Genomic DNA, 24,154 nt, shown 5'->3' with positions numbered 1-24,154 from the left:
CCAAATTTTCATCATGTTGTCTTAGGACAAGACTTCCTTAACATGACTCCCAAAACACAAGAAATAAAAGCAACAATCAATAAATGGAATAGATGTAAACTAAAAAACTTCTCAGCAAAGGAAACAATCAATAATGTGAAGAGAGAGCCTACAGAGTGGGGGAAAATATTTACCACATGCACTAATCTCCAGAATTTATAAAGAACTCAAAAAACTTACCAAAAATACAAATAATCCAATCAATAAATGGGTTAAGGAACTGGGCACTTCACAGAACATAGACAAGTGATCAACAGATATATGAAAAAATGTTCAACATCTCTAGTAATTAGAGAAATACAAATCAAAACTACCCTAAGATTTCATCTCACTCCAATTAGAATGGCTATTATCAAGAATACAAGCAAAAATAGATGTTGGCAAGAATATGGGGAAAAAGGTACACTCATACATTGGTAGTGGGATTGCAAATTGGTGCAGCCACTCTGGAAAGTAGTATGGAGATTCCTCAGAAAACCTGGAATGGACCCACCATTTGACCCAACTATCCCACTCCTCAGTCTATATCCAAAGGACTTAAAATCAGCATATTACAGTGATACAGCCACATCAGTGTTTTATAGCAGCTCATTTCACAATAGCTAGATTGTGGAACTGACCTAGAAGTCCTTCAACAGATGAATGGCTAAAGAAACAGTGGTATACATACACAATGGAATATTACTCAGCCGTAAAGAAGAATAAAATTATGGCATTTGTTGGTAAATGGATGGAGCTGGAGAATATCATGCTAAGTGAAATAAACCAATCCAAAAAAACCAAAGGCTAAATATTTTCTCTGATAAGTGGATGCTGATACATAATGGGGCAGGGGATGGGGATAAGGGAAGAATGAAGGAACGTTGGATTGTGTAGAGGGAAATGGGGAGGGGGAAGATGGTGGAAAGAGACAAACATTACCCTATGTTCATGTACAATTACACGAATGGTGTGACTGTCACATACAACCAGAGAAATGAAAAGCTGTACTCCATTTGTGTATGATGAATCAAAATGCATTCTGCTATCATGTATAACTAAATAGAACAAACAATAAATAAATAACTACCATGCATAGATGGTCTTATCTTTGCTTTTAAAACCAAGTTTGTGTGCACAATTACACACAAAGTATATTAACAGTGATGATACTTATATAGGACTACAAATGATATTCAGCTTATTTTTGACCTGTCAATTTTTTTGAACATAAAACGTATTAGTTCATTAATTATAAAATACAAATGAATGTTAGAATTTTTTTTTGTAAATAGCCAGGCATAGTATACACACTTATAACCCAGTGATAGAGACTGAGGCAGAGAGAATTTCAAGTTCTGGGTCAACCTTGGTAACTTAGCAAGACCCTGTTTAAAATAAAAAAAAAAAAAAAAGAGAGAGAGACTGTGGATGTGGAGATGTAGCTCGGTGGCACAGCACCACTGGGTTCAATCTCCAGTACTACAAAACAAACTTTTTGTGACTATATACTTCTCTATGTCCTTAAACCAAGGTACAGTCAGCATCTTTTCTTGAGGAGCTAGCATTACTACAAGCAAAATTTAATGAATTCTAGATGGATCTGAATGTTTAGGTAGTCCAATAAAGAGAAACAAAATGGGATAGATTTGAGCAGTCGTTCTGGAAGCTTTTTTAAAGGTTTTATCTCTTTGCTTTTTGGTACTTTTTTTTTTTCTCCATAGAGGTATCCATAAGATATTTGGCCATTATACATGGCTGGATAGCACAGCACAAATAGCTGGTTTGTGGGAGGGAGATTTGTTTTTGTTTTTGTGATCCTGAAGGAATGAACCCAGGATTGTTTTATTTTTGAGACAAAGTCTCAATACGTGCTAAGAATCTCACTAAGTTGCTGAGGTTGGCCTTGAACTTGCTATCCTCCTGTCTCAGCCTCCTGAGTCACTGGGATTACAGGCATTTTCTACCTCGCCTAGCTATAGATGGCCAATTTTTAAAATACAACTATTATTGTGCTCAACTAGAAGGAATTTTCTTTCAAATATTTCTCCTGTTCTGTGAGAATCTGCTTATTCATTATTTCTATCTGTGTCCTTGAACTAAACACAATGCAAAACAATGTCTGTATCTGTATATGTGACAAGGACTTCCATCTCAGTTTACACCCACCTTCATCTCTAGTCATCTAGGTTTCATTCTTATTTTTTAAATATATTTTTAATTATAGATGGACAAAATATCTTTATTTATTTTTATGTGGTGCTGAGGATCAAACCCAGTTCCTCACAAGTGCTATGCAAGTGCTCTACCACAACTCCAGCCCTATATTTGATTCTTAAAAGCATATACAAACCAATACTCATCACTTCAAGAAAATCATCATAAAGGAAAGAAGAAAATATAGAGAATGTCCAGTACATTTCCAGGTAAAGATGATAAACTAAACACATGCATTTAACCTATGCTAATTCCTGATGCCTCACCAAATACTAAAGTGCTTACCTGAAATGGATGAATTAAATAAAAAGCAGAAAAAGCCAAGAAGCAATCCAATTTTCCCCACAGAACCACATCCCCAAAATGCTCAGGAATTTTACACCATGTATTACTGAAAAGAGGGGTAAAGAAGAGACTTAAAAAAAGACTGTGTGAAATCGGTTTATAAAGCAATTTGATTTTCCTCAATTCTCTACATCACTCCCAAACCTCCCCAGCTGAAGATGATCTGATGTACATTTTCTCATGTGGGCAGAGCAGCTGAGGGTCTGGGTGCCACAGTGAAAACTGGGGGAGAACTGGAAGTCTACATAGTAACTGCTGAACCAATCTTCTTTATCCTGCCTTTTTTCTCTACTCAGATCCCAGAGCACTCATAGGCCTATAATTCCCCAGGCAAGAAATCTCTGGGATTTCTGATTAGCTCAATAGGAAAGACTTAAATATACTGATATTAGATATAATCCCAAATTTTTTTAAAATTTACTGATATAATAGCTCCCCTTATTCTGAGGGAATATATTCCCCAAAACCCCCAGTGGATGCCTAAAACTACAGAAACTACTGAACAGTACATATACGATGTATTTTCCTATACATACAACGAAGTTTAATTTAAAAATTAGGTAAGGTGGGAAGGTGGGCTGGGGACATAGCTCAATTGCAAGACCTTATGCCTGGGTTTGATCCCCAACACTGCAAAAAAAAAAAAAAAAAAAATTTAGGTAAGGTAAGAGTTTAATGACAATAAAGTACCACAGATCTTAGCAATCTCAGCATGTGATTTTTTTTTTTTTTTTTTCTGAAGTCTAGATCTTTCACACTTTCACTAAAAGGAAGCACTTTATGACTTCTCTTTGGCGAATCTGGATTGCCAGCATCACTACTCTTGCACTTTGGAGTTATTATTAAAAAGAATAGAAGCCAATAGGGTCTGGGAATGTAGTTCAGTGGCGGAGCACTTGCCTAGTGAACACAAGGCCCAGGGTTTCATCTCCAGCACAGCACATTCACACACCAAAAAAACTCCACAAAAAGTAGCATTACTTGAACAAAAGAAGCACAATGTTAATGCAACAGTCCAACTGATAACCAAGATGACTATATAACAAGCAGGTAGTGTACACAAAATGGATACATGGGACAAAGGGATGATTCACATCCTGGGAAGAATGGAATGGGATGGCATGAGATTTCATCATGCTACTCAGAATGATGTGCAATTGAAAATTTAAGATGTATTTCTGGAATTTTCCATTTAATATTTTTGGACTATGTTTGACCACAGGTAACTAAAACTACATAGAGTGAAAACATGGAAAAGGGTAGATTACAATGTTATGTAATAAAGAACTTAGTTTGTCCTTGTATCTGGTTCCTGGATGTAGCCACCAAGTACCTGGAATTTCCTGAATGATGAACATCTTTGCTAGTCAAGGTAGGCCCCTGGGACAACATCTGTTAGTTTATATTAATGAGATGACTCAAAGTAGGCCCCCAGATCTTTTGTGCTAATGAGACAACTCAGGATGGTGGCTGGCCATTCCTGAAAAATCAAGGATGTGATTAAAGAATTGAGGGTTTCAGGTGACCTCCAGGAAGGGAGGAAGGTTAGAGACTGAGTTCAGCCATGTGGCCAATGATTCAATAAATCATGCCTATACAATAAAACCCCAATAAACGCCCTGCACAGAGAAGTTTGAGCAAGCTTCCTTAGTCAGCAATACTCTAATTCTTCTCCCAGGACTAGGTACTGAACCCATGGACACTCCACATTGAACTAAATCCCCAGCTCTCTAGTTTTTGAGACAGGGTCTCACTAAGTTGCCAAGATTAGTCCAGAACTTATGATCCTCCTGCCTCAGTCTTCCAAGGAGCTGGGATTACAGCTGAATAATACTATGCATGTTATCATACCCTAATATGCCTTGATGTGCCAGGAGGGTTATGTGTACTGACTCCATGAAGATAAGACAATAGAAACCATATTTGGAATCCTCCCAAATCTCGCCCTATGTGTATCTCCCTTTGGTGGTTCTGATTTATCCCCTTTTGCTTAATAACGCTGTAAAAAGCAGCACAGCACCTTCATTGAATTTTATGAGTGGTTCCAGCAAACTATCAAACATGAGGGAATGGTAAAGCCTGAATTTGTAGTCAGATGGTCAAGAGTAAGGGTGGCTTGGGGATATTCAGCAAAGCGGCTGGTGTCTAAAGTGAGGGCAGTCATATGGAGGACTATGCCCTTAACCTGTGAAGTTTGGCTAACTCCAGGTATCAGAAATCATTTAAACATTAAAGCTGTAACAAAGATATGTGCCTGCCAGACCATCCTGAAGTAAATACCACCCAACAACTCAGTATTTCCATCAATCTTAATGTCTCATTCTTAACCAATTTTGTCCCACTGTTCCAGAAATGGAACACCTATAAAAATTTAAATAGGACTGGGGATGTAGCTCAGTGGCAAAGTGCTTGCCTAGCATGCATGAAGCCCTGGGTTCCATCCCCAGCATCATTACACACACACACACACACACACACACACACACACACCCTGCAAAACTTTAATTCATAAATATGTACTACAAAATTATATAATTTTACTATTAAAAATTATAGTATAACATTAATTAACTATATATATATATAAACTCTAGATTATGATTTCTAACCTATGTTAATGCACCTGAGTCAATTCTGCTGAAATATTCACAGAATTGAAAACTTTGGACTTAAGGGGTTAATTATTGACAAAAGGCTAGGGATCATCAGACACATCTGGAAGAAACACAAAAGCACTCTGGAAAAGCTGCCACTGATAATCTCAGATTTAAAAAAAAGTCAGAGGTCTTATAAATTGAAAATAAAGCTCCATAAAGAGCTAGAAAATAAATCTCTCAAAAAATAAAGCAAAAGGGCTGGGCACAGTGGTGCACACCTATAATCCCAGCAGCTCAGGAAGCTAAGGCAGGAGGATTTTGAATTCAAAGTCAGTCTCAGCAACTTGGCAAGGTTCTATCTCTAAGTAAAATATAAAAAAGGGGTGGGGATGTTGCTCAGTGGTTAAACACCCTGGGTTCAATCTTCAGGGGAGGAGGGGGAAGGAGGGAGGGAGGGAGGGAGGGAGGGAAGGAAGGAAGGAAAGGGAAAGAAAGGGAAGGAAAGGAAGGGAAGGAAGGAAGGAAAAGAAGGAAAGGAAGGGAAGGAAGGAAAGAAGAAAGGGAAGGAAGGAAAGGAAGGGAAGGAAGGAAAGGAAGGAAGGAAGAAAGAAAGAAAAAGGATAAAGAGAAGAGATGCTGGGGATGTAACTCAATGGCAGAACACTTGCCTAGCAGGTACAAGGCCCTGGGTTTGATCCCTATCACACCCCAAAAATAAAATAAAAACAGAAATTAAAAAGGGCTGAGATGGTGTAGCTCAGTGCTAGAGCATCCCTGGGTTAAATCCCCAGTACGGCACCAAAAAAACAAAACAAAAACAAACAAACAAAATAAAAACCCGGAAATTTAGAGGATAAGTTCAGGGAACCCAAATGCTAAGTAACAAAATTCTAGAAAAAAAGAGAATAAAAATTTTTAAAAAAGGAAAAAATCAAATAAGTAATCTAAGAAAATATCTTGGAATTGAATGACATCAATTGCAGATTTTAAAATATACACTGAGGTCCCAGGATACATACAAAGATACCCCCACCCAGACACATCATTGAGATATTTCAGAACAATATACAACGAAGATCGTACTTTAGAAAATGTAAGCTGCATGTGCTGGGGTTGTGGATCAGTGGTAGAGAGCTTGCCTTGCATATGTGAGACACTGGGATCAATTCTCAGCACCGCCCATAAATAAATGAATAAAATAAAGGTACACCAACATCTAAAAAAAAAAATAAAAAAATATATATAAAAGTAAGCTTCAAAAAATACGTTATATGTAAAGACTGAAGAATAAGAATAGGATTAGATTCTCAAAAATGGAAGATGGAGTGGAACACAAAACAGTCTTTAAAATCTCAAGGAAAATTATTTTCAACCTAGTATTCTATACCCAGCCAAATTTTCAATTAAGCATGAGGGTTGTAGGGGGAACAACCTTTCCAGATATACAAGGAACCCAAAACTTTATCTCACCTGTGCTTTCCTCAAGAAAGGGAATAACCTAAAATTAGGAAGAAGCTACAAAATTTTAGGAAATAGGAGATAAATTGAGAGGAGTAAAAAGAATATCCATGATGATGGCAGAGTGAGATCCTAGAACAAATCATGCTGTAAGCCTAGAGAGCAAGCAATTCAGACCAAAGCTGAGCTAAACTGAAAATTCCAGGAAAGACTTTATTTTGTTTTGGCGATACTGGAGATTGAATTAGGGGGGCACTAAACCACTGAGTTATATTCCCAACCCTTATTTTATTTTTTTATTTTGAGACAGGGTCTAAGTTATTCAGGCTGGCCTCAAACTTGGGAATCCTCCTCAGTCTGCCTCCTGAGTAGCTGGGACTACCACCAAACCTGGCCAGGAAAGATTCCTTCAAAATAAAGGAAGCAATAAAATACCTAATGGGTCTGAACATATCAGGAAGATATTTAAGTAACTTTGGGGAGATGGAATATAAAAATAGGCAAAGAAACAAAAATCTATAGTTATTAATTCTAGGGGGAAAATTAAGTTGTACATGAAAGGAAACATAATGTACCACATGGCTGAGTAATGAATACCACTAATAGAGTACAAACAGTTGAGTATTATCCTAACCAAAATTTACAAAGTAAAGTATCAGGAGAAAAAGGACATGTGTCAGAGAAGGCAACCTGGGGATGGGTAGAATTTATTTTGGGATGAAAAAAAATCAAGAAGTGGCTCATACACTGTGTTATTTAAACATAGAGGTAATCCCCAAATAAATGAAAGAATTTTAAATGGGTGGCTCCAAGGAAGAGGAAATCTGAGGACTGCTGGGAGTGGGAAAAACTGCCCTTTTCATACACACACATACACACACACACACACACACACACACACACACACACACACACACACACACACAGAGAGAGCCGGGGATGGAACACACCTATAATCCCAGTTACTCAGGATCCTGAGCTAGCAGGATCACACGTTCCAGGCCAACCTGTGCAACTTAGTGACACCCTGTCTCAATATAAAAAAATAAAATGGTAAATGAAGTCCATGAAAACCATCTGCCTCTGGAAGTCTGGAAGTTGAAGACTGCCCCTGGGAGAATGGACTTTTTACATCTCACCTGCAAAACCAGCCCTAGGTACTTAGGCAGGAAGGAGAGATAAGGCGGGAAAGAACTGGAGAACAAAAGGTTTTCTTATAAAAACAGAAACAAGGGAATGTAATACAAAGCTACTCCCCTGCCCTTTATGCTGCATCACAACCTAGTTGTCAGTCTGAAAGCTGCTCTCCCCGCCCTTTCGCTGCAGCCATTTCCCCACCTCCCAACTACTTTTCAGTCTGTGAACATCCTAGCTAGCTATTGGTTCATCAGTCAGCTTGCAAGTATCCTTCTCCGTTATTGGTCCCATTAGCCCGGGCAGAATTCAACTGCTTAGGGATAGCACCGCCACCATCTTTTCTCTTGCTTTCTCTCTCCTACTCACTTGCTTTCTCTCTCCTCCTTGCTTTTCCACTCTCTCTAGCATGCGCCCTTTCTCTTTTCCTCTCATTTTCTCTCTTACCCTGCAGGGAGACACTGTGTGTGCTTAATAAACTCCCTTATGTGAAAAATAAATAAGTAAGTAAGTAAGTAAATAAATAAATAAATAAATAAAATGGTTAGGGACATAGTGCAGTGGAACAGAGTCCCTGGGTTCAATCTCAAGTATGGCAATAAATAAATAAATAATTACATACTTTTACATATACACACTAACATTTTGACACACTTAGTATTTATTTATTTATTTATTTATTTGCGGAGCTGGGGATTGAACCCAGGGCCTTGTGCTTCCAAGGCAAGCACTCTACCAACTGAGCTATATCTCCAGTCCACATATATATTTTTAAAGAGATAAAAACCTAGTGGTAAAATATCACAATTTCTATAATGTACTTTTTCTTACATCTTTATTTTTATGTGATGCTGAGGATGGAACCCAGGGCCTCACATGTTCGAGGACAGTGCTCTACCACTGAGCTACAGCCCCAGCCCTATAACATACTTTTAATATTCTTCAAAACAAATGTTGTAAACTGTAATAACTTAAATTTGGGTGATGAATATATGAGTATATTTCTACTTTTCAGTATGTTTGAAAACAATTATAATAAAAAAATCAAGAAAAAATTACTTTGTAAAGACTTATACATGAAAAATGAGTTCAATTTCCATGACTATCTTTAAATGGGGAAAGACTGAAGAGGAAAAAACCAGAAATATTCAGGAGTTATCTTACCATATCCTGCCATGGAAGCACCATTCTCAACATCCACTGTGTTCTTATTTTCCTCTGCTAGAGCTTTAACGTATCTTTTGCTTAAATCTAGTATCTGTTCACGTAACTTGACACTGCTTTGATGTCGTGGTTGTTGAAAAGTATAATGCAGTAACATCAATCCCCAAATGAGTCCAAATACAAGCAATAGTAAACTCAATTTCTGGGACATATTTTTTCTTGAGATTGTAAAAAACATTTCTGATGAAGCAAACAGACTTGACTGAAAAGCAGTAACTGGAGACGAGCCGCCAATCAAGACTTTTTAAAAAAAAAAACTCTTCTAATATTGTATAATCTTCATCTTCAGCAAGGTTGCCTCCACTCATATAGACTCTGTAAAACTGAGAAGAAAGGCAATTAGTCTTAGTCATATAAGTAACAAAATAAATAATGGTAAAGAGATGCTCTAGTTTTGATTTGGAAGTATACCATTTTCCTTGACGACTTTCTCCCCACCAAGTAAGCTTTCTGGTATTTTATCAGTTTCATTTCATACCTTATCAAAATTTAAATAAAAATAAATGTCAATTCAGTGAAAATATCTGAAAAAAATGCAACCATGATTACAAAACTCTTTGAATGGTTTCCTCTCATTTGTAACTAAAACCATGGATATACAATAAGACTCATAAGAGATCTAAATCTGTTTAAATACATGTCACCAACCTAATACCTAAAAGCTATTTCTCAATACTTTTAAAAAAGTAATAAATTAAAAAGAAAACACAAATGAATGCCAAAGTAAAAATTATAAATAAGGTAAAAGAGATATAAAATCAAAATGCCCATCTAACAAGAAATTTCCACAATATAAGCATGCCAACATTTAAAAATGTTACTAGAAGATATTACTAATGGGAAGGAAATAACCCTAGGAAGCATCCAACCCAAGGTGAAAACTGTTATAATTTCTTAAAATATTTCCCCATATTTCAGAGTTCACAATGTCTTTTATTTATTTACTTATTTACTTATGGTACAGTCCTGGGGATTGAACTCAGGGCCTTGCACATGCTAGGTAAGCACTCTACCACCAAGCTACATCCACAGACCCTTTTAAGGGTCTTGCTCATTTTCTAGCCTGGTCTCCAACTTGAGAGCCTCGTGCCTCACCCTTACAATTCCACAACTTAAATGACAAAGGTATGAATTTGTGTAGGTATTTGTATAATTTAAGGAAAAACTAGAAAATTATACATCAACTTTTTATTTGTGTTTGTGTGTGTGTGTTGCTAGGAATTGAAGTCAGGTAAATACAAGGTAAGTGCTCTGTCACTGATCTACATGCCACGCACTATACTTCAATTTTTCTTTTTTTTAAAGGGAAAGGTTGTAACAATCGCTAAATCTAGAAAGACCTGGAGAATAATAACATGCGAATCACCAAAATGTCCAGTGAAGAAAATGCTTTCATTACAACAAATGGAACAAAATGCTTTAAGCAGAAATGGTTGGAGTCAAAACAGTGCATTTTACAAGGATATTTCACAACTTACTAAAAATAATCTTCAAGAACCTTTTAACTTCATGTAACAAAACATCTCAATTTTAATCCACTTATTAGGGAATTATCACATAATTGAATAAAACCTAGTTTGAGGATGAGACTAAAAATAAGCACTATGCAATATAAAGGTAACAAACTTTATAAAGCATTCTATCCCTTTTATTCAGCAAATATTTACTGAACAGCACACAGGCTGGGGATCAGGGATGCTATAATTCTACTCTAGAAATTTGCTTCCTAGAACACATGCTTTTTAAAATAAGAAGATATTTTAAAATCTTATACAAAATATCAAAATACACACACACACACACACACACACACACACACACACACAAATACAGTCAAAACTTCGCAGTTGGGCACAGTGGCACACTGTAATCCCAGCAATTTGAGATTCTGAGGCAGGAGGATTGCAAGGTGGAGGCCAGCCTGGGCAACAATGGGAGAACTTGGCAACTTAGCAAGACCCTGTCTTAAAATTAAAAAGATTTAAAAAGGGCTGAGGATGTAGCTCAGTGGTAGAGTAATCCTTAGTTCAATTCCCAGTACAAAAACAATAACAACCTCACTATTAGATGTGTGTGCTAAAGCATGTGTAAGAGGGGGCATTTTCTGCGCCGCGGATTCACCTGTCCTGCTCAGAAAACTCCCACTCAGTCCACTTGGCCTCCCCACAGTCTCCAATATACCTTCACTAAACTCTGGGGCTCCAAGTTTGAACACCACCCATCTGTTTTTGTTGAAGTATATTATCCTGCCAAACCTCACTACAAACATGATACCGCTAATGGGTATAATAATAATTGCTGTAGTAAAACAACAACTGCATTAAAAATTAGGAATTAATTCCTTTTCAAATTTTCTTCTACTCTTTCTTTAGTTACCATACACAGAATAAATTCCTTTATATCTTATAAAAACAATACCATTAAATCAATATTGGGTTACTAAACTTTGCTTTATTAGCAAAATCAAATGAATGTATGTTTTACATATTTACATTATTCTTCCTTCATAAATCTTTATTGGCTCCTCTATGTCTTGAAGTATGTTATTGTTATTATTCTCCCCTTAAAGATGATCAAATTAAGGCTTAGAGAGACTAACCTGCCTAAGATTTTTGTCTGGGCTGACTTTAGTTACCTAAACTTGGTAAGAGCTGAAAGTCCAAAAGTATAGAATCTATATATCCATTCAGGTTCTGTCCTTTCCTTTAGAGAAACTTCTTAAGACTAGCCCTATTAGAACTCATAGTTTTTCCAAAGTCTCATTAAAGTAGAAAATTCCAAGACTACATTGCATTGGGAAGAGAAAAGAACATTTGCTAGGCCAAGGTTGGAGGTAATGGGACAGTCAAACACAGGGAGCCTCATCTATAAGGCAAATTCTTTCAAGGAGGAACAAACTTAATGTCAAGCTTCTAACCACTGTCTTAAAGAGTAAACAGTAGAACCAACACCAGACACAGGTGCTAGACAGGACACAAGAACAGCTGGTGAACATATGATCCCCAAAGAATAATCCAAGGGAAGAGTCTCTGGAAACTAGTTTAGTTTAAACCTAGTGATTCTCAATGTAAGGGGCCAAAGATCTCAGGTACAAACTTTAGATAGAGATTCCTATTGCTCCATATGACTGTACAGTCTGATCGTACAATCACACTCAGAACTAAGAGGCTTTCATAACTGAAAGGTCTTCCCAGTCTGGACTCCATATGGATTGTGTCCGCTCAGCACTGCCCTGAACAAAATGAAAGCAGTGCAAATGCCCATCTCAGGGAAAGTGAGGAATTTTTACAGGAACTATCACAGTAAGAAATTTATGTTTTGCAAACTTGTTAAGTTTGTTACATGATTTCTATAGTGATAAGAAGTAAAATATTCAACATGAAAAGGTTTCATCTTTGGGACTAGCAAAGATGTGAGAAGTTGGGAACACTTACTCTCACTCACTAAGGAATTCCAAAAGGACCTCCAGGAAGAAAGAATATCATAGAGCTGCCAAGTTGAAAAGATGGCCTGGGAGCTGGGGATGTAGTTCAGTGGTAGAGACCTTGCCTAGGTCTAGGACCTGGGAGTCCTGGGTTCTATCCCCAGCACAGAAGGGGGGTTTAAAAAAAAAAAAAAAAAAAAAAAAAAAAAAAAAAGATGTCTGGGAGCCAGTTTATGCCTCAGAAAAAGGAAACAAAGGCCCTTGAGGTTTCCCTAAAGCAACCCAAGGCTGCCTGAAACTATTTTTTCCAAGAGTTCATTTCCACAAGAAATTCCAGACAAAGCTAGTAGAGGAAAGTTTTCTAAAAGGATGCAATTCTGTCTTTGGTCTCTTCCAAGGAAATGCTTCACATTAAAGTCACCTAGATTTGTTTTTAAACCTAGCGCCAGTCCCGCCCAGTACCAACTACATTAATGTGCCTGGAGACGGGAGCCAGGCATCAGTATTTTTTAAAGAACACTAGTTCTTTATGCAGTAAAGTTAGAGAATCACTGACCAAATCTCAAACTTCTTATAAAGCAACAATAACAGCTGCAGGAAGAGTGTCTAAATTCAAATCTATAATTCATTTCATCAGTGTAACAGGAATCCTGCCACTTGCACCTACCCACAACAACCTTTGAAAGTAGTGAGGTAGAAAAGAGGTTGTCTTTTCTGGAACTGAAATCATTACTGCCAAGATGGATGAGGCAAGTGTGAAGGTGAAGTAAAGAGAAAGTAATTTCCACTGGTACTACTTTAATCCCCAGAATCAATATGAATACACTGTTCCGTTCTCTGAGAGTTATGCCGATGTTTTCATACAGTAGGAGAGGGGGAGGCAAGAAGTTTAAATCTTTAGCAACTGAATGTAATTTATTAGTGTACTTTTATATTAGGGATTAGAGGGAAATAATTCTTAGCCTCAATCTTCAGGAAAGAAAAATAAAGAAAAGGGAAGATTCAATGTCTCTTCTTTCTGTGCAATATTCAAAGATGCAAATGAAAGAGGAACTTGCACTCTGAATCTCCCCATTTTTCTTCATGTTTCAAGTTCTGATCCCACCCCTGAAGACCACAAGATCATGAAAGAGTCACTACTTAGAAAGCTGAAAGGGCAACACTGTTACTGGGGGCTTATCACTATCAACTAGCATACTCTTGATTATAAAGCCCTCCTCCACCAAAATGATCTACAATCTAAAATCTTTTAAACTTTAACTTATAGGCCTCTATATCAATTTTCTGCTGATGACTAAAAAAAAAAAAATCCCAAATTCACCCTGACTAGAGAGATTTTAAAGTAAGATAAAATCATCACTTTCACCATCATTATTATTTTGACCTATGATAATCTCCTGAATATTTTTAGAATTTCCAATTGAAGAAATTATAAAAGGTATGAAGTCTTTATGGCACAAAGGTAGAAAAATTAAGGAGAGGAGACACATTCAAAAGGAAACGTCTAAAAAAAAAAAAGTAAAATGAAGTATCCACACAGGAATGGTGGGTAACATACCCGTTTAATTCCAGCTATTTAAAAGGTTGAGGGCAGCCTTCTAAATAGGGCATCCTGGACAACTTAGTGAGAACCTGTCTCAAAATGTGAAAAGAAAAAAGGGCTGGGAGTGTGGCTTAGTGGTAGAGCACCCCTGGGTTCAATCCCCAGTACCTAAAAAGAAAAAAAAATTCCACTTCTGGGTGGAATATATACACACATACACACACCAAAGAACTGAAAAGAGGGACTAAAGTAATATTTGTGTGTCAATGCTCACTGCAGCCCTATTCACAGCCCAAAGGTGGAAATAACCCAAATATTCATCAACAGATGAATGGATAAACAAAATGTGGTATATATACACAATGGAATATTATTCAGCCATAAATTGAAAAGGTGCTCTGAACCACGCTACAGCCTAGATGAACCTTAAAGATATCATGCAAAGTTAAACAAGCCAGGCACAAAAGGACAACTATTTTATTATTCTATTTATATAAAAGATCCAGAATAGCAAATTCATAAAGACAGAAAGTAGAATGGTAGTTGTCAGGGGCCAAGGAAAGAGAAGGGATAATTATGATTTAAAGGGTACAGTTTCAGTTTGGGAAGATGAAAATGTTCTAGAAATGGATGGTGGTGATGGTTGCATAACAATGAGTATTACTTAATGTTACTGTGACTGTGTCATTTATAAATGGTCCAAATGGTAAATTTTGTTAAGTATTTTTTTTACTGCACACACACACACACAAATGTATCATTCCCCTGTTTAAAAACCTTCAATAGTTTCCTGCTGATCCTAGAACATTCAAACTCCACAAAAGTTAACAAGGTCCTACACAATCTAATTTCCACCCATCTCTCTGTGTCTCAACTTGTACCACTTCCTTCTTACTCACTGTGCTGTAGCCACACAAGAAAAAACTCAATTCTCTGACCCCAGGCCCTCTACAATTACTAATCCCCAGTTTGGAATGCTCTTCCTGTGGCTTGTTCCTTTTCATTCTTCAATACTAGGCTCAAATGTCAGCTCTTTAGAAAGGAGCATTCTCATTTCTGTCCCACCTCCTGCCACAAGGTACTCTTTATCAATCTCCATATGAAATTACATATTCTATCTTTAAAGTTTTTTTCAGTGCTAGGGATGGAACCCATGGCCTCATGCATGTCAGGTAAGCAGTCTGCCACTGAAGTATGCCCTATATTTTATATCACTAAACCCTGATTTCCTCACTTATGTAATGGGGACAACAGTACCTACCTAATATTGGTGAAGATTAAATGGTACCTCATATTACTCAATAAATATTAACCTCTGTTATTAGCATCAGACACTTATGCAACAATGCTAATTCTTGATAATCTGAGCAACTTGGGTAACAGAAGAAAAACTTTAACATTTCCTGATTAGCACTCATTTTGGCCCACGCTAACCTTCTTCTAACTCACACTTTGTACCAATCAATTTTATACATCATATTGCTACTCATGTGCCTCAGTCTTCTCTCCTTGATTAAATCCAAGCTCCTTAAGAGAATAAAATGCATTAAGCCAGGTGAAGTGGCACATACCTATAACCCCAGCTACTGGAGAAGGTAAGGCATAAGGATTACAAGTTCTAGGCCAGCCTTGGCAATTTACTAAGTCCTGTCTCAAAAACATGGGTCAGGGGCCAGCGGGTGAAGGCTGAGGGTGTAGCTAAGTGGTAGTGTTTACATAGCATGCACAAGGTCCTAGGTTCAATTTGGAGAAAGAAAAAAGAAAGATAGAAAACCTTAAGACTACTGCCACATCTCCCAGAGAGCCTAGTGAATAATCAGTAATCATTAAGAAACACCTTACTTTATTTTAAACATGTCCCTGAGTCTAACCCTACCTTCTCCCAAGCAGCAATGTGACCTCACTGCAATTTCTTTTAGGAGCAGAGCAACAGAGGATGGAAATGTGGAAGTAAAATTGAAGTATCTTCAATTATTCATTTCTGAGCGGGAAGTACCCAAGAGGAAATCAATTTAATCCCCTCACATTTCAGATAAAGGAAGTGAAGTACAGAGATGTGAAGTATCTAAAATGAGATAACCAGTTAGTGGCTGTTATAATTTGGATATGCGGTGTCCCTCAAAAGCTTCTGTGCTAATGCAGACATGTTTGGAAGTGAAATAACTGGATTGAGAGTTGTAACCTAATCAGTTCATCCTAGTTTAAATGGAATAACTAGTGGTAATTGTAGGCAGGTGGGGCATGATTATAAGAGGGTCACTGAGAACATGGCCTGGAAAGGTTCATCTTTCCTGTGGCCCCTGCTTCCTGGCCGCCATGAATGGTGCAGTGCTCCTCCAACACATCCTTCCACCATGATGTTCTGCCTCATCTTGGGCCCAGAGCAATGAACTCAGTCGACCATGGACTAAACCTCTGGAACTGTGAGCCAAAATAAGTTAAACTTGACCTCCTCTAAGTTGCTCCTGTTGGGTATTCTGGTCAGCAACCAAAGTTGACTAACAAAGTGGCACAAAGCATACTGGTCCAGAACATAGGTCTTAACTCACTATCTTAATTCTTCACCACACTGACTTCTTTACCTCCACTAGAAAGGCTGTGTTTAAATACTGAATGTATTGTAATATTAAATGAATCTTTGTTCTTTTTTTAAAATTTTTTTTATTTGTAAATGGACACAATACCTTTACTTTATTCATTTATTTATATGTAGCGCTGAAGATTGAACCCAGTGCCTGACACAAGCTAAGCAAGTAGTCTACCAATGAGCCACAACCCCAGCCCCAAATTTTGTTCTTTTTAGCTTTAAAAGACTATAAAAAAACAGTAAAGGCAGTTTAGGGCAGTGATCCTAAAATCCTGAAGATGTATAACTTAGAATATTCATTAATTTATCAAGTTTCAAATACCCTTTATTCACATAAATCAGTGCATTACAAAGTAGCTACGAAAAGGATTTAGAAGTAAGTTTTATATTATTTTTCACACAGGTAAAAAACTAGAATTGGAAAAAATATAAAGTAACACAAAAATAAATACAAAATCTTCTAGAGGGAGAGACCTTCACCAGGATCAGTAAAAACACACTATTCTTTAATTCCCAAAAAAAAAATTTGGAGGAAAATGCATGAAGGCCCAGGCCTTACTACACAGAGTTTTGTTTAAAGCATGAAAGAACTTGTTTTATTCATTCATTTGTTCATCCATTCATTCAAAATACTTATTAAATCACCTACTGTGTACTGGGAACTGGAGAAGTAAAAAGGTGAAATAAGATAGACAGAATTCCATTTTCCTAGATTCTAAGCTTTAGGAGGAGTGGGACAACTAATAAAGTAAAAAGAAACCTAATTTGAGCTTATGATAAATTGCTCTGAAGAATATCTAAACTGGGTGATAAATCCAGGGAAGTCTAAACGAGATATGGGGTCAAGGAAGGTCTTCTAAAAAGGTATTATTTGATCTGAGGCAGTAAAAATGTGGTTCCAATTTCCTTCCAACTAAAACCGTTAGCATTCTTTTCTGACCAGAATCTTGGGAGCAGGCAGCAAATTCCTTATTCCTAATCATCTGCAGTATAAACAAATAAGAATGAAAGGACTCTCAATCCCTAGAATGGAATAGTCTGGGCTAGAGAAATCATCCAAAGTGAACAGAAGGAAACCATAAGCAAAAAAAGCCTCGAGTTTCCCTTTCTTAGGAAAGTAGCAGTTTCATTGTCTGGTAATATACAAGGAACAGTAATGATCTGATGTGGGGGCCTCTACATAGAAAAAACAGATTCTTCAGGGTGTTCTAAAATGAAGGGGGCAGCGGCAAGGGGAGACATGGAAGGAAGGCTGGGCAGCAATCTGCGGGCATATTAACTTAAAATTGTTACTAAGCATTTTACATACAACTTCTCAAACTCTAAAATATTCTTTGTTTAGAACACAAAAGTGGAACAAGCCACAAGTAAATGTCTTTCTAAATTTTTATATTTATTACAAGCCTTTATGTCTCCGCTCCAATTTACAAGATCTTTGGAGAAAAGTAGTATTCAAAGTCTACTATGCCACTTGCCAAATAGCACACCTTGTAAACAACCATATATTTAGGCAATTTTTCAGTGGCTTCTGTCTGGCCAGAAGCCTAAAGATAAATACATTAGTCCAACTTCATTACTAGAGAAAAGTAAAGGCAAAGAATCATCAGACACTTAAACCAGAAAACCTTCCTTACAAAGATAAGGAAAGGGGCTGGGTATGTAGCTCAGTTGGTAGAGCGCTTGCCTCATAGAGACAAGGCCCTGGGTTCAATCCCCAGCACCACACACACAAAAAAAAAATTTCAAAGATAAGAAAAGTAAAATTTAAAAAGGATTAATAACTATCCAATGCCAAACGAATGGGGAGAAATTAAGCATCCAAATTCTGAACCCAGGACCCAACTATTTCTTTTTTTTTTTTTTTTTTTTTTGGTGCTGGGGATCAAACCCAGGGTCTCTGGTACAAGCTACTGTACTATCACTGAGCTACATCTCCAGCATCTCCAGGCCTACTCCATTGTTTTTCAAAAGCAGGGAACAAAAATCACCTTAACAATTTGCAACTACCACTTTAAAAAAAATTATAAAATAGAAACCATCAGAGTTGACTGTACATGCTACAAGTTTATAAAACTTTTCTCAATTTATTTTTAAAAGCCCAGACACACATGCACACAGTAATATACCTATGAAGTCTTGAATTAAAAAGATCTCTTGGTATTAGCTGCAGTTGAAAAGTTTTTGAAAACACTTCATTTCACACTGCTTGACATGACGTACTCCCCTGCATTTTTATGCAAACATTGCAACTACATTAAAAACATTAATAAATGGTTAATCCTACCTTAAAATCTCATTTAAATCCCATCTTTGCACTTATTCAGTGCTCTGATATTCGTAATATTATGACTTATAGCTAAAAGTAACTACTAACAACAATAGCAGCAACTAACAAGCAGAGCAGCTTTCACTCAGTCAAAGGTGCTAGCAGAATCACTGCTTATTAATCTTCAAAGGAATTACAGCCAGAGAGGCATACATTATTACAAAAAGACATGGTATGTTCAACAGAGCTCAGAGGTGCAGATAGTTCTCTTCAAAGATCCAGAAATGACCCCTCTGCAGACTTGACCCTGGAATGTCTTTTCTGGGGAAAAGGTCCATTCCTGAAATATTTTGTCTACAAACTATTCCCTGAAGCTAATACCTAGGGGGGAAAATTTTAACACAGGACATAGCCATGCACTCCATAATTAGGTCTAAGATTTAAAATGAACTGCCTTGGGGCTAAGGGTATAGTTACTTGGTTCAATTCCCAGAAACAATAAGTAAAAATAAATAACAAAATGTACTGCCTCAAGAGAAGCTACACTAGAATTCCAGCTAAGATACAGAAATACAAATATCAAGATATTAGATCAATATTAGATGGCATTTTTGGGAAAGGGAGAATAGTACTGAAAATTACAAAAATAGAGGAAATAGGGTAAAAAAAGCAAGGAAGGGAAAAACAGAAAATAATGTAGCAAAAGGAAAACTACTTAATACTGTGATATGGTAAAAGTTTCATCTAAAATACATCAATAAATACATCATGGTGGCACACACTTGTAATGCCAGTAACTGGGAGGCTGAGACTGAAGGCTACAAGTTTAGAGGCCAGCCTTGGCAATTTAGTGAGACCCTGTCTCAAAATAAAAAAAAAAAAAAATAAGGGCTGGGGATGTAGCTCAGTGATAGAGCTGGGGGGGGGGGTGTCGGCAAGGGGGGATGTAGAGAAAAACATGCAGCTCATGAGAGAGAAGATTCTGATTTCTGGCAGTTTTTTGTTTTTTGTTTTTAACTGGGGATTAATCTTGGGAGTACACTACTACTGAGCCACATCCCATCCCCAGCCCTTTTTATTTTGAGACAAGGTCTCCCTAAAATGCAGAGGCTGGCCTTGGCCTTGCATTCATGATCCTCTTGCCTTAGCCTCCCAAACACCTGAAATTACAGTCAAGAGCCACTGTGCCCAGCTATATTAATTGTTTTTCATGTTAAAAAGAACCTATAGGGCTGGGGAGATAGCTCAGTCGGTAGAGTGCTTGCCTTGCATGCACAAGGCCCTGTGTTCGAACCCCAGCACCACAAAAAACAAAAAACAAAACAAACAAACAAAAAAAAAAACCCTTTAAAAACACTTAGCAATGAAAACCTAAGCTATAAGCCTTTGAAATCAGATCAGTTCAGTATATTAGAGATAAAGAAATGGAGGAACACACAATACCCTAACGGTACAAAGACAGTGACTGAGTTAAGGACAAAACCCAAGGTCTCCTATTTCCATCCTTACTCTCCATCCTACTTTGCACTAAATTAACATCGACATAGAAACATTTTCCTCAAAATGAGTATTTTTGTCAAACATATTAAACTGAACCAGAAATTTTTATGTCCATATGCCTTCTTCCAGTTTAAATAAGTTTTCCATTTATTTACTCTGGCTCTCTGGTTACCCCTATAAAACATATAAAACATCTTCATTAGATTTTTTTTCCTCATGTAAACTGCTTTAAAAATCACCTGTCACTAAAGACATTACAGACAATTCATCTAGATCACTGCTCTTCCTCACCCCCCTACCATTCTACATTTACTTAAGACATGTTATTTTACATATTGCAAAATAAGTGTCTGAACCCAGACTAATACAGAACAGCATTTAAATGAAAAACAAATTTCAATTAAGGACCACAAGTATTTTTTCCTTCAAAAACCCACCACCAACTTTAGTAAAAATTAAGGAGAAAACAATGCAAGAACAAATGAAACTGAAGAGGAATTAACATGAAATTTTCCAAGTCATTGCTTATCAAATAGATTGCATTGGTCATGTCTTGAAGACAAAAACTACAGCTTAGAAACACAATTCCAAAAGGGGTTAAAATTACGAAATCAGTGAGAAGTGTGGAGGAAGGTAGAAAAAAAGTTGACAAGTGGGTAAAACCGGCAAAGCCCCCCTGGCAGGTTTGCAGAACACCTAGATGCTGACTCTGACAAAACGGACACTTAAGCTCTTCTAAGGATCTCCACAGGACGCAGCTGGGGAGGATGGGGAGGTGAATAAGTCCTTGTACAGAATCTCTACAGCAGATCCCCAGAAAAGCAGAGTCATCAATTTCCTAAGAACATTCTCAGCCATTTTAAAACGACGGAAATTAAGAAGACGGCATATTTTAAGGTTTTGTTTGTTTTTTGTGTTTTTTGTTTTGTTTTGTTTTGCTTAGGTTTAAGGTGAACAAAGTATAAAGTGAAAAACACACCACCTAGGATGCTAATGATTAAACAAAAGAAAGCACAAAACTCACAAGTCCAGAGGCCACCTCAGTCGTAGCTAATTGAAGGACTAGATTCAAAAGCTCTTTTCATCCAATGAAGAACTACTGGTATAACAGGCATATCATTTCCTAATATTAACAACTTAAAGGTAGGTGTTGTTATCTCCGACTGCTGGATGAGAAAACTCGGGCTTAGAACCTTCTAATTAACCAAGATCACAAAGGCAGGCAGCGAGACAATCAGGGTTCGAACCCTGGTCCAGCCTCTCATGCCACGCTCAACAATATCCCAGCCGTTTAAGTTCATCCTTACCAGTAACCCAGGAGATGAGTTTTGAAGAGCGAGTTTAAAAAGAGCATCTGACTTCCTCTCTCGCTCCCAAAGTAGAACAGAACTGAGCTGTCAAAAACAGAACAAGAAGTGAGAGCGGCTGCTGCCCCGGCTCCCGATCCCCGCAGCTCGGGGCTGAGCCCGCCCCGCTCCGCTCACGCAGCCAGAGCCACGCTCGCTTCTCCGCCCCGGGCCGACGGGGTCGCGGCGGTGACATCCCGGGGGCAGGGTCGCGGCCCGAAGGAAGGGACAAAGAGCCTTCCCCGGCGCGGCGGGGGCTGCCGGCCCGTCCGGACGCCGTAGCCGCTGCAGAGGCCCCGGGGGGCTGGATCCCGGCGGGGGCGCGGCGGGGGAGGGGCGGCCCGGGCGGGTCCGCGGAGACGCCACCTCCCCGCGCTTCCCTCTCGCCCCTCCCCATTACCTTGCCCGTGGGCTTCTCGTCACGGTCGCCGCCGCCACTGGGCTCCCGAGCCGAGCAGCGCAGCCAAAGCGGATTAGCGGGCGTCAGCTGCGTCTCGCACTGGAGGAGCAGCCTCCACGTCGGGATGGAGAGAGGCTGGGGGTTGGAAGTCAGGACGAGGTTGGTTCCCGGCGTGTGGAGATTTTACTCCTCTCCCCTAGCACTCCGCTTCCGCTCCGCCTCCCGGCCGGGCCCAGCCCTTCCCCGACTCCCCGGCCAGCCGCCCCCGGCGCGCGGCCTTATGGGGGATGTAGTCCCTGCCCTAGGAACAGGCGGCACGTGCTCCTAGCAGCCCTGCAGCTGCTCTGGGTCAGGGCGACGCGGTTGCGCGGCAACCGGAGAGGGGCGGCTGGCTGCTTCTTCGGGATTGGAAGAGTAGCTTGTGAGGGGCATACCCTCTGCCCCAACTCGTTGCCGGCGCAGGCAGGAGGGCCCGTCGTCTCCAGACCTTCCCTTACCCAACCAACCTTCTCTCCTGATGCTGTTGACTTGAGGCCGGCGGGCTTCAGTGAATAAGTGTGCCAGTGTGCGCATTATTGCCACCGAAGGTCTTTAGCCAGGCAAGAAGAATGCGAGGACGAAAGATTAAATAGGAAGAAACAAAATTACTCTTTTCACGGATAGAATTATGTGTATGACAATCCAAAAAGAATATGCAGATAAATTATTACAGTTAAGTCAGGCGTGGTGTCACAAGCCTGTAATCCCAGCGACTCCGGAGGCTGAAGCAGGATTGTTAAATTCCAGACCAGCATCAGGGACTTAGCGAGGCCCTGTCTCAAAAAATAAAAAGGACTGGGGATGTAGCTCAGTGATAAAACGCTCTTGGGTTAAATCGTCGGAACCCCGCCCCGCCCCCCAATTTATTATGTTTCATAAGGGTTTAACGAAGTTAATGGATTTTAAATTTTAATGAATGAGGCTGGGCACTGTGGCACACACCTGTAATCCCAGTAACTTGATAGGCTTGAAATATACATATAAATGGAAAGGAAGGGAACATACCAATGGGACAGAATAGAGAACTCAGACAATCCCATCCATACATGGGGATTTGATTTACTGTCATAGTGGCAATGGAGAGCAATGCCTAAAGAACAAATTTTAATAACTAATTGGGGAAAAATAGTTCTACATCAGAAATAAAATGAAATTGGACTCTTCACATTACACACAAAAATCAATTCCAGGTAGATAATAGACATAAGTTTGAAAGGTAAAAACAATAAAGCTTTGTTTTATTGTTTTTAAAAATAATATGGAAGCATGTATCTATGACTTCAAAAGTAGAGGACAATTTTTTGAAGCTAATTCAAAAAGCACTGTGACAGAAAAATGAATAAACTTGCTTACATTAAGATTTGCTTTCATCGAATTACACCATTAAAAGATTAAAAAGCCAAGCCTCAGAGCTGAATAAGAAGTTTACAATATGTATAATCAAGAAAAATCTTATATTCAGAATATATAAAGAAATGCAATTATAAAAAAAATTTGAACAGACTCTTCACTAAGGAAAAATCCAAATAATCATTAAACAGAAAAAAATGTCATCTTCATCTAAAAACAGGAAAATTCAAATCATAAAGAGAGAATACTACATCACCCACTAGAATGGCCAAAATGAAAAAGGCTGATAATTGCAAATGTTGACCTGAAGTAGAACAATGGGAATTCTCATACTTTACTACAGGAAGAGCAAATTAATAGAGCAGTTTGGAAAAAGAAACAAGCTACATACAACAATATAGATGAAGTCTTGAAACATAATGTTAAAAAATAAGCTATTTACAAGAGAATACATATTGTGTAATTCCATTTTATAAGGTTCAAAAAGAAAAAGAAAAAAAAAAAAAGAATGCATACTTGGGTGTTACCATAAAAGGGTGAGTAATGACTACCTCTGGAAACCCTAAGGGTAGGGAGTTGAGATTGGGAAGAGGCAGACAGGAAGTCTACAAATCTTCTATTTCTTGGTATAGGTGGTAGTTACACAGTTGTAAACTTTATAATTTGTTAGACTATAGTATATTTATTGTTTATACATTTTCCACAT

The 24,154-nt window shown here is 38.2% G+C and overlaps 1 protein-coding gene across 2 annotated transcripts in view; it reads right to left on the bottom strand.

Annotated features, from left to right (window-relative positions):
• CCDC126 (coiled-coil domain containing 126) overlaps nt 1-22,288 on the bottom strand; it is a 30,753-nt gene extending 8,465 nt beyond the window's left edge. The window contains exons 1-4 of one of the 2 annotated variants that reach the window (XM_079151134.1): nt 22,060-22,288; nt 21,621-21,707; nt 9,405-9,471; nt 8,934-9,316 (exon numbers count right to left, since the gene is read on the bottom strand). In XM_079151134.1, coding sequence (XP_079007260.1) covers nt 8,934-9,171 — 238 coding nt within the window. In that variant the 5' untranslated portion in view covers nt 9,172-9,316; nt 9,405-9,471; nt 21,621-21,707; nt 22,060-22,288. The remainder of the gene's footprint in view (nt 1-8,933; nt 9,317-9,404; nt 9,472-21,620; nt 21,708-22,059) is intronic. The other variant, XM_079151133.1, reaches the window with a different exon arrangement.
• Between the last annotated feature and the right edge of the window lie 1,866 nt (nt 22,289-24,154).

The sequence above is a fragment of the Sciurus vulgaris genome, assembly GCF_902686455.1.
Source record: "Sciurus vulgaris genome assembly, chromosome: 8".
Taxonomy (NCBI): domain Eukaryota; kingdom Metazoa; phylum Chordata; class Mammalia; order Rodentia; family Sciuridae; genus Sciurus; species Sciurus vulgaris.
Note: the sequence above shows the minus strand (reverse complement) of the source record. Positions and strands in the feature narration are given on the sequence as shown.